Genomic DNA, 12150 nt, shown 5'->3' with positions numbered 1-12150 from the left:
AATAAACTTATTTAAATACACTTTGTGACCATATCCTCAGCTAATCTGCATTTTATTTTCAGGTTGATCTAAGTGCTTTGGGCGAACAATAGTGTAGCAATAATGAGGCAAATGGCCTACTCCTGCACTACTCGGCTGTGTCCTCAGATCCTAGTCTTGCCTACTAATGGAAACATCTTCCCCACATCCACTCTATCCAGGCCTTTCAGTATTCTGGGGGATCGCACTGAACCTTACGGAATATCGAAAGGACCAGATAGAGTGGATGTGGGGAAGATATTTGCATTAGTAGGGGAGATTAGGATCTGAGGACCCAGCTTTTGGTCATCTGATATCTCTTAACATAGATCAGATAAAAATTTTGTCTGATAATTGCTCATAGTGAAGCATTCAAAGGTGCTTTACAAATGCACGTTTTTAATAATTTTGGTCGGGGCTTGTATCCTGAAGCCTCAGAATAAAGGGATGACCCTGTAGAACTGAGATAAGATGGAATTTCTTCAGCCAGAGGGCAGTGAACCTATAGAATTCATTGCCACAAATGGCTGTGGAGGCCAGATAATTGAGTATATTTAAGACAGAGATAGATAGGTCTTGATTGGCAAGGGGAACAAGGGTTACAGGGAAAAGTTGAGAGAATGGGGTTGAGAAACTCATCAGCCATGATTGAATGGTGGAGCAGACTCTGTGGGCAAATGGCCTAATTCTGCTCCTACATCGTATGTTCTTATCATGGTATTCTTTGAAATATTCTTAATATTAGCAGTGTGATTAAATACAAAGGGTTGTTTTGAAGATAAAAATAATTAATTTATATTTCTGCTAGGAACATCCCAGGTATTCTACATTGCTATGGGGTCAGGCCATACAGGGAGATACTTTTGTATGTTACATGTCTATGTTTTCTCACAGGAACAGTTAAACCGATCCTGTGAGCAGCTTTGAGACAAGCCGAAAGAAAAATCTGCCAGGAGTTGAAGATCACTAAGTGAGAAGGCAGTGAAGCCCATCCTTGAGCTGAAGTGTCCACAATCACAAGCTGCCGAAAGAGAGTGGGGAATGTCACCTGGCTGAGTGCAAATGAAAGGACTCCACATCTCATACCTTGGAGAATAGCAGGAACATGGGAGTGGGAGGAGAATCATAGTGGCTTCCCAAGAGCTATGAAACACCTTGGTTTGCTCCCAGAGAAAGAACCCTCAACATCCTGAGAAGTACAAGGAAACTCTTGCATGGAATCAAAATCAAAACACAAAATGGTCTAAGATTTTCAGCTTTACAAAATATAGTGTAATTTAGTGCTTGGTTTGTTTGATTCTTGTACAATAAAATATTTTGTTTAAAACATAAAACCTTGAAGTTCTGTTCTTTCAAGTAACAACTGGGAGATCGATTTTGATTTTTTAAGAAGTTAATGGTTCCCCTTGGGATTATAACAAAATGTGCATATCTGAACATCGAGCTACGGTAGAATCAGGTTGGAAGAGCCACTTATATTCATTGTCGTGGCCCACGCATCAACAAAGACCACATCAGAGCAGTAACAACTGACACCCACTGGAACTGGCCCAATATAAGAGGTCAATGCCTTCAGGAAAGTAGGGGAGAAAATTGGCAAAAAGAAAATAGATTTACATACACGTGGTACATCATTCCACAAATCAGCAATGCAATACATGAACTATTATCACACTTTTGGATCTGCCACTCCAGCCAGGTATTCAGTGGAGATTGAGTTACTCCGAGTTTCCCAACTTCACTAATGAGAGACAGATTTGCTCTGGAGTGGCTAACAGCTTTACTGTATGAATTATGCCAAATTCAAGTTGACAATAGACAACTCAAGAAAGAATATGAATAAATTCGTTCAAAATTAAGGATTGCAACCATTGTGGTTGCTGTGGCAATGGTATGAGGATAAAGAATAGTCCTTGTTAAGGGAAAAGGCTAATACATTGGAAACTGATCTAAAATCAGTTGAAGGCATTTACTTATTATAAGTAAAAATCTAGGGTAAAAATAGATTAGTGCAGGTCAGCCATAGTGTACATCCTTATCGGAAAAACTTCTTGCATAATTACCCAGCAGGCCCATCTTGTGTCAGTTTGCTATGGACCTGAGCAGGATCTTTATCTTTCTGTCCTAATATTCAAACACTGAACGTAAGGGCCTAGAAATTAGTCCCTGCAGCATTCATTTTTAGGGCATCCCTTGGACCACTGTGAAGCTAGTTCACCAGCCCAAAAACGTGCACACAGCTCCAATATGTATCCACCATATTAGACAAGAACAAGACACATTCAATACCCATGCTGCATCAGGCATTAGGCCTTTTTGCACATGTAAATAAGGCGTCTAACACCTTGTGGTGACCCCCTTTCCAAAACAGTTAAGCCCTGGGACAGCCTGCACCATCACAAGCTACAACTTAAGGAGACCACCTTAAAGAAAAGGTCACTTTTCAGAATGTGCAGCCAGGAGGACCAGAAGTGTTTTTCCCAGTCCCACATTAAACAAACTAATTCTACCACTTCGATCTTTATTGCTGTGGTCCCAACCCATCCTACAACCAAAGCTGGACGAAGTTTGTTACTGATTGGGACCTGAATGCTGGCGAGTATTGTGTTTGACATTAACAGAAGAACCCTCCCCTCCCTTCCCATCTATCTATGTCACTGAACTGGTTCCCTTTCGCGCCACAAGATTCCCACGGGGCATTTTACACTCAGAAAAATAACTCCTTTCCATGACTTTCAAGGTTATAAATTATTTTCCTCAAAACACTGCCCTCATTTAATGTTAATGAAAGATGAACAGTTTACAGCAATTAACTAAAATCATTCTACACAAGTCCATGAATTGAAAGAATACAAATCAACAGAATGCAGAAGGCATGTTAAAATGAAAGATGCTTAAAGCCAAATGTGCCATTGGATTGATTTTGTTTGTTCACATCAGTGAAAGAAAACATCAAAAGGATTGAGAATAAGGTAATACTTCATAAATAGATGGGCCAGAATTCTCCGACCTTGCCCAAAGCTCGGATTCTCTGGTCCCACTGCAGTGAATGAAGCTTTGGTTGAGCGCCAAATTCTCCGTTCACACTAGCAACAGTGGCGGGGCGAATGAGATTGGAGACTGCCGGCCAGGCTTTCAGCAAGAGAGTCTGACAAAAAGTATTGACACTGGGCTCAACTGTACCAAGTCGATAAAAATCCTGATACCAGGCTGAAAAGCAAGTTCTCAGCCTGCACTTACTGGCAGCAGGACCTGCTCAGCAACTTAGCCACAGTCAACCTTCCAAATGGCTGGCAGTAGGCCTGTCATTCAACTAAGATTGGGCTGCTAGCCCAATCACAATGGCCAGAAGCAGCCCAATCAGGAGAGATGGCCAAATGTTAGCAATTCACATGGCCAAAGATCAGAGGGCAAATTCCTCTTGTTGTGGCTGTGGGTGCTGCCCTTCCTTCCCACAGTTTCTTCTTTGACCCAAGGAGCCTTGGCCCCTCGGACTGCCACCAAGAGGCTGCTTCTATTTAGCTGGTGGCCTCCCTAACGTGGCGAGGCCATTACCACCCTGTCAACAAACTATCAAAGGCCACCTTTGAGCAGGCAGCCTGTCTGCGTTTTACCATCAGTAAAACACTGCAAAAACGGAACTCTGGGAGTCTGGATCAGAACAACATGTGATAAAAGTGGAGGTGAGGATCCAGACAAGCCCTGAGAGAGCTCCAAATTTATTGGTTCTGGGTTGTAGAAGAGGAAAACAGACTCATAAAATTCCTAAGTAGTGAGTCAGCCTCGGAGTGTAGGGCTTAGGCTATATGAAAGTGATAAGGGCTCTGATGGTCTGATTGCCAACCAGAAAATGCAGGGAGACTAGGATGTGCAAACTATTCAGTAGTTCTGAGAATCAGGGAGTGAAAGTTGCAACCTGGAGCTGAAAGTTTCAGAATGGTTCACTGTAACTGAAGGTCACAAACCCAATGGGAACAGCCCATCATGGTCAGCTGAACACACATACTTTGGGATATTGCTCAATATAAATTTCAATAGACACCAAATGTTTTTGACAGGCAGATGTCAATTGAGTTATTGATCATATATGAAACATTACCAATGAATACTACATTTAGCATTAACTTGGCCACATATACCAGCCTGGAGAGCACACATTAATTGCTATTGATGAATAATGGATGATAGACCAGCTTTTTTGTCACAAGTAGGCTTACATTAATGCAATGAAGTTACTGTGAAAATCCCCTAGTTACCACATTCTGGCGCCTGTTTGGGTACGCTGAGTGAGAATTTAGCATGGCCAATGCAGTTGACCAGCATGTCTCTCAGATTGTGGGAGGAAACCGGAACACCTGGAGGATACCCATGCAGACACGAGCAGACTCTGCACAGACGGTGACCCAAGCTGGGAATCGAATCTAGATCCCTGGAGCTATGAAGCAGCAGTGCTAAACACTGTGCCACCCACTGGATTACTGGAGTTGTGGTTCATTATTTGATGAAAGGAACTGATCTTTTCAGGTGTTTTACTATAAAAGCAAGGTTATGTGATGATTATGCTTTGGACCGTCTCTGTAATTCCAGATAAAAAGAGTTGTGAAGACAGCTGTGTGATCTGTTCCAAACTCTGCCCAACAATAAGCCTGGATGGCTTAGTTATTACAGGAACAGGAAGGCCCAGAATGAATTTTACTGAGAGCAAGGTCAAGATGTTCGCACCTGAAAACAAAGGCAAGTGCAACTGTGCTGACTCTCAACAGACTTGAGTTGAATGAGATAGAGTGAGAGGGAAAGAGAAAGATGTTTCAAGTTCTCTCTGTAAACTACCAGGCAGAGTTTGGGAGAAAAGATAATCTCTATTCAGAGACACATCTCACAGCAAGCTAAAGATCATGGAAGGTCTGCACTGACGTAGCCAAGAGAAGAAATCGCCAGAGGGGATCTTACATGCTCATCTTAAATTTGGAAATTCTCCAAAAATTGAGGGAAGCACCAATATGGAATGTTTCCTGTGAAGACTGTAATTCTGTGGAGGACATTTTATATGTATATGTATGCAGCACATGTTATGTTAAAGCATTAAACTTTCTATTGCTTAGTGTATTGGTTGCTTACTAGGTAATGTTTCGTTGTTGTTGCTTTCATTTGATTTGTCACAGTGAAAAGTCTTAAAGCTTGTCAAGCAATCCCTTTAAGTTGGCCACTGGAATCTCAAATCTCTTGCTTAAAGTTAATGGTCCCTATGGGAATTTCAGCAAAATTGGGGGCTCTCTATAGAATTTGAATGTAGAGGCTGAAAACAAGTACACTGGAATTTGCCAGAGTTTAAATATACAAGATTGCTTTTGCTACATTCATTGAAACATTATCATGATTATGTCCATTGCTGAAGCATTTCACAAAAGAAAGGGCTTACCCGTGAATGCCTTGCCGCAGTTAACAACAGGGAATTTAAAGGTAGTGACAGGAAAATCAAAAATAAATTTAAAATTTATGGCACTAAATGGCAGAACTTGATGACATATTGGCTCAACAGCTGAACATTGAGGAAGAGAAAAGTAATCCAAATAGCACACAGACTGAGTTAACTTGATTCAGTTGCAAATGAAGTAACTGGAGTCGGGAATCAGAAGCCAGGTACAGCTGGAGTGGTACCTTTGAGGAGTGAGAGAACAAGACCAGAGGGAGGAGGAGAGCAATGTTTCCTTTTAAGATGGTGGTGCAAGTTTGCAATTCACCACACATTAAAATAAATGAGGCACTCTCAAGTTCATTCACTTTTTCAAACATTGAACTTCCATGGATAAAAAAAGTAGTGCTCAGAGGAGTTTGCAGCCCGCCCAGCACAAAGAAAATTTGGGGAGAATATTGGTGGCAAATACTGGTGACAAATTGACCAAGTGGACATTGAGAAACAATGCCATCCATGTGACTGTGGGGAGCCTATTCAACACTGAAAACTGCCGAATATAATTCCCAATCAAGGACCTGAGCTACCATGAAATATGCAATTCAAGTAAGACTAGATCCTGGCCACAGTTTAAGGGTGATAGGTGACGAATGAATGAAGTCCTGCATCATGCTGAAAAGATTTGCAGCTTATTTCATATCACCAAATGCAGAAATTGAAATCTACCAAATAATTCTGATTTCTGAACTCAATCAAACAATGCTGTTTTTTAAAAAAACACCAAGCACAAGCACAGAGGATAATCTACAACAAGCAAATATTTCAAAGTCTGGATATCGCAAAGTCAAAACACCATTTCAGAAGAGCAAGGTATAGGTTTGGCACTAATAATCTAGCAACAAAATGAAAATATTATACTGCAACTTTCAAACTCATCTGATTTGGATCCAGAATTCCCAAAAGGATTTAAAGCTGGGGTATGTCATGCAGTAAGTACTTGTGTGTGTTTGACAATAGAACAAAGCATCACATTGATAGCATATTTGTGCTTTAACATCCACCGTGCTCAGATTTATTGCTAACCTGTAATGGCTAAAATTGAATCCTTTTCTGCAGCATTATCACGGGTATGCAACAAATTATTGTAAAGGTTCAAACCTTCTAACATGGCTATAGATTACTTTATTTCAAAGTTGAATTCACATTGGACCTTAACAAAAATTACAACTAGAGTGCACTTTTTGATATATAATGTACAGTTAGCGTTCTGCAGAAACTAAGGTAGAGCTCTCCGTTGGAATAAAGTGTGGTGGTGGGTGGTTCCGGTGACACCTGTCCCACCACCGAGAATAGTGGGACCCCACACTGGATTCTGCGCTTAGAACCTCATTCATTATGCACAGACAAGTTCCCCTCCATCTCTAGCAGGCCAGCAGCTGATTTGTCTCTCCGCCTTCAGCTGACGGGTTTGGAATTCCCAACACCATATTTAAATACCAGTCTAGCACATTCATGTCAATTTCTCCAGCCCACGACTTCACCAGACTGAGCAGATGTCAGCAACCCCAAGGGAAAAGGGTTGTGCCACAAGGTTGGGATTGGCTCTCACCTCGGGGATGCTGGATTGGGCCTTGGGGACTGGGAGGGTGATGTTGATGGGTTGGATTAAGCCAGGCCTAGGGACGGGGGTGGGAGGGTTGTGGTGAAAGTTGGGAGTCTGCACTTTGGGAGGGGTGAGTTCCGATTCCGATGGGGGCAGTCCCACTAGGGAGAGGGGTGGCGGACAAGAGATGCAGAATGGGCTTCTGTCTGGGTAGGTAGTCCCTATGAGGGTGAAGAGTCCCATGAGGGTTCAGGAGTATTGGGCGAGTCAGCGGAGGTGGTGCAATTGGGGTTCTGCTAGAAGTGGTTTTAATCCTTCTATCTTTTTCTGGGTAACTATTGATGTAATATAGGAAGAATTATCCAAAGTTTGTGATTTAAATCACATTTTCAGATGCTTCCCACTGTAGGGCAATTGTCCATTGGAAGTTGGCATTTTCCAGGCAACTGCCATGCAAACCTTACCTGGGAATATCCAGAGAGAGCATATGCATCTTTGGGGATACCTTGTCCTGCCAGCAGCAGGACAATTAGACATGGGGTTACATCTGAAATGGATTGGAGACAGATATATGATCGGTGTGTGCACAGTTTTCTCATCACCAATCTGTCAGCTTTGAATGGGATTTCTGGAGTGTTTGTGGCTACGGTAGTAGCAACCCAGGATTCTAAGCTAGCTCTCTCAGCATAGACAGTAGTTTGGGGTTGAGCAATACCTGGGGAAATTAATGTCTCAATCAGGCACATTTATATAGAATACCTGTTAATTATTACAAGGATGTTTTGTAAGAAATATTGTTATTACACACAGGTACATAGTTTTGAGTTGCAATGTGTTACAAAGCTACAACATGTTCCTTTGCATTATACAGTGAAATGAAACCTAATATCATGTAGTAAATACAAGCCAGCATAATATTTTAATTCAAATTATGTCATCTGATCACAGAGCCTGCTGTCTTTCCACTGGCAACACAATGAAATTAAATAAAACTGCTTATTTTAAACATGCTACATTTAAAACTTGGTCAGAGGATCTGGGTGAATTTGACAAGGGCATATCTTCTTGCCATGAATGGATGGTCCCATTACCAGCCTTGCACCATCATCCCTTCTATCTTGCAAGTCACTGCCACCTTCCATCCTCTCACCAGATTTTCCCTTTCATTCTTCCCTAATCTCCCGCTCTTTTCTGCCTCTGTTCTTGCTTCAAGCTTGGTGCATCTGGAACACTTTTCAGTTCTAATGACAGGTCACAGATCTGAAATGTTAATATTCATTTTCCCTCAATACAGATTTTGCCTGACCCACTATTTCCAGAATTTTCCATTTATATTTTGGATTTCCAGCGTCTGTAGCATTTTGCCCTTTGGCAAGATATGTCTGTATGACTTAAAGAAGAGCATGTAGGTGATGATGTTCCCATATGTTGCTGCTTTCACTTTCTGGGCTGATGGCTACTGTCAAAATAAGTTTTCGAAATTGCTGCAGTGCATCTTGTGGATAGATGCACTGCAGTTAGACCGTGTTGGTACTGGAAGGGACAGATGGCGAGCTTAGTGATGACAGATGAAGAATTATCACTGCTCCAGCTTGTGCCTTCTATACACAGTCAGAATGCTATCACTACTCATCAGAATGATGCACTTAGAAAATACATAACAATAAACATTCCAAAATTAACAGAGTGGTGACCAAAGTTTTGGTCATAAGAGGTGAGTTTGAAGGAGAGGAGAAAGATTTAGAGTGTGTGGCCATGGAGTTCCCCCAACAAGGCTCAGGTGGAGAGAAGTTGCTCAGGAGGCCTGAATCAAAGCACGAACAAGAAATTCAGCACTGGACTTTGCAATGGTCACATAAGGTCTGAAGATATGTTCAGAATTTTAAGTTCCATGCCATTGAGGCAGGAGAAGCCAGCAAGTGGCAGTGTCAACAAAACAGGATCTAAACTGCAACATAAAGTGTGGAAATGCCAGCATTGGACTAGGGTGGGCACAATAAATTGTCTCACAACACGAGGTTAAAGTCCAACAGGTTTATTTGGTCACACAAGCTTTCGGAGTGCTGCCCCTTCATCAGGTGAGCCAAGGGCTGTTGGACTTTAACCTGGTGTTTCGAGACTTCTTACCATAACAAAAAATGGAAAATGTAATTTCATCCAGCAGAAAGGGACACTTTTTAAAACTAATCCTAGAATGAAACAACTCTAGCTGGATGAGAGTCCCATTTCAGCTGGGCTTTTTTTTCAATTAACATTTCCAAAAGATCTCACTGGACTACACATGGAAAACGGTGTAATTTAAGAGAAGTTTTGGTCCATGCTTGGTGATTTGGCGCTGGCTGCATAGTGTCTATTGCAGGGTAACAGTGCTCGGCGCTACGGGATCGCTGCTGTGCGGCTTGAGCAGCTGCAGCCACCCCGGGCTCAGCACTCAGCACCGGGGCTGAGATCCACACACCCTGCTCACAATCCCCAACCTCCGCCCCTTCACCACAACTTCCTGTCAACGCTCCCTCCAAACCGAGCGCTAAATATAATCTGCGGGGGGTTTACTTTTAAATTCAGCTCAAGCGAGTCAAGCTGACAAATTTGAAACTCCCCCCCCCCCCCACTCTCTTCCTTCCAGCAGCGAGCACGGAAAACCAGCAGACTTTAGCACCACTCTGGCTTCCAAAGTAGTCAGGATTTAAGTGTAGGCTTTTCATCTTTTTCTCCTCAAAGCGGTCTAACTTTCAAAACTATCTATAACCAGTCCTGAATCCAACATCCCAGCCTCCCTATTTCCTCCCCCCACCCCCCTTTGCAGGAAGCTGTTCCATACGCCAGCGATGAATTAAGAAAGATCGACCTTGTACTCAAAAAAAACTCCACAAACGGCAGAAATTCTGCAAAAGCCCGCCTGCAGCAAATTCCCAAAAACTGGGCTCACACCTACCTCTGTACGTTTCCGCTGTAAAGATGCAGACAGCAGACAGAAGAATGCATTTGATAGAAATGTCCATTCTCAGCTCGGGTCATTCCCCCCTCAACGTATAAGTAGGAAAAAAAACTTACATTAAACTATTCCGAGCAAACGCCGCCTTCACCGGAAACTGCTTCCCCAAGGCAGTCCCCAAATTACCTGATCACAGCCAACAATGTCCAACTGCTGTGCCCAAATAATCAACCACCACCCTCAGCAACCCCCCCCCCCCCCAAAAAAAATCTGGCAGCAACAGTATAAGGGGCGGGGGGACCCCAGTATTTACTGGGTGGTTGTCACTGTCAGAGTTATAAGAATGAGAAAACTTGTTTGCAGTATATTTCTGCATTTTTAATATAGATGTTACGATTGGAAGGATTCAGTTTAATGCAGAAAATAACATTAAATAGAAAAACATTTTTGAAATCATAGTCCTAATTGTTCTGTCTCTGCACCAGGGATCCGGGTTCTGTTATACACACATAAAACAGAGGGTGCCATTTCTTTTCCGATTTTTATCACTTTGATTTGATTTGTCACATAAATTGGGATACAGTGCAAAGTGTTGTTTCTAGCACACTACACAAAAAGCCATACTATTCACTGAGGGTTCAGTTTTAGCTTATTTTTTAGTGTCACAAGTAGGCTTACATTAACACTGCAATGACGTTACTGTGAAAAACCCTGAGTCACCACACTCCAGCACCTGTTCAGGTACACCGAGGGAGAATTTATGGCCAATTCACATAATTAGCACGTCTTTCGGACTGTGGGAGGAAATCGGAGCGTCCAGAGAAAATCGACACAGACACGGGGAGAATGTGCAAACGCCACACAGACAGCAATCTAAACTGGGAACTGAACCCAGGTCCCTGATGCTGTGAGGTAGAAGTGCTAACCACTGTGCTACTGTAGGGGAGAAGGAAAGGAGAGGGTGCAGAATATAGTGTTGCAGTCACAGATAGGGTACAAAGAAAGATCAGCTTAACATAAGGTAGGTCCATACAATAGTCTGATGACATCAGGGAAGAAGCTGTTCTTGAGTCAGTTGGTACACAAGCTCAGATTTTTGTATCTTTTTCCCAATGGAAGAAGGTGAAAGAGAGTATGTCTAGGGTATGTTAGGTCCTTGATTATGCTGGCTTTTCTGAGGCAGCAGGAAGTGTAGACAGAGTCAATGGATGGGAGGCTGGATTGTGTGACGGACTGGGCTTCGTTCGTGACCTTTTGTAGTTGCAGTTTGGATAGAGCAGGACCAATACCGAGCTGTAGTACAACCAGAAAAGATGCTTTCTATAGTGCATTTTGAAAATTGATGAGGATCATAGTGGACATGCCAAATTTCCTTCACCTCTTGAGAAAGTAGAAGCATTGGATCACTTTGTTTGTGGTGCAGCAAATCTTGTTGACTTTCTCACAAACACGAGCATCTTGTTTAGAAATTAGAAACTTCACCCTAGGAATTCACCTGCACCAACTAAATTTATCTTTCATTCACATTTCTTTTGATTGACTAACACAGTAACAAGACAAATCATCATCACCAAACAAAAGATAAGATTTGCATTTAAAATCTATAGACATTCACATTATATGTTTGGAATTAGATCAGCAATGAATCAAGCTTTAAGTATCAAAAAAAGATGCCCTGTAAATTTTCCAATACTGAACGAAAAAATGTGTCCCAGCAAGTAATATACTCTCATATTCTAAAAAGGAGATATTGCACAGTTGAAAAAGACATTTTTAGTGCATAGAACTATGATTCTTGATATTAGTCCCCAATATAGCCAAGGCCTTATCTTGACTTGTTGTGAGATGTTTTATTAACATCAATATACATTTATATGGTTCCTTTAATGTAGAAAACTATCCCAAGGTGTATCTCAGATCATACCAAAAAAATGAATGCTGGGCCAAAGAAGCAGGTAGCAAGGGTGTTCAAAAGTTTGATCAAAGTGGATTTTAAAGGTGGTTTTAGAAACAGAAAAATTCCCTTCCTAACAACACCAAGTATGCTTACACCACATGGACTGCAGTGGTTCCAGAAGGCGGCTCACCAAAACTTCCTCAAAGGCAATTAGATTAGATTTGATTTATTATATCACATGCATTAACATATAGTGAAAAGTATAGTTTCTTGTGCACTATACA

General features: G+C 41.9%; 1 protein-coding gene across 2 annotated transcripts in view; it reads right to left on the bottom strand.

The window, feature by feature from the left end:
• The window catches only part of srpx (sushi-repeat containing protein X-linked), a 74380-nt gene extending 64221 nt beyond the window's left edge, over nt 1-10159 (bottom strand). For both annotated transcript variants that reach the window (XR_013888676.1, XM_080203868.1), the window contains exon 1: nt 9970-10159. Coding sequence is in view for 1 of the 2 variants with exons in the window: in XM_080203868.1 (XP_080059994.1) it covers nt 9970-10036 (67 nt within the window). In the remaining variant the exon portion in view is untranslated. The remainder of the gene's footprint in view (nt 1-9969) is intronic.
• Nucleotides 10160-12150: the final 1991 nt, after the last annotated feature.

This window comes from Carcharhinus amblyrhynchos, chromosome 15 (assembly GCF_965287045.1).
Source record: "Carcharhinus amblyrhynchos chromosome 15, sCarAmb.v2.hapA, whole genome shotgun sequence".
Lineage (NCBI taxonomy): Eukaryota > Metazoa > Chordata > Chondrichthyes > Carcharhiniformes > Carcharhinidae > Carcharhinus > Carcharhinus amblyrhynchos.
Note: the sequence above shows the minus strand (reverse complement) of the source record. Positions and strands in the feature narration are given on the sequence as shown.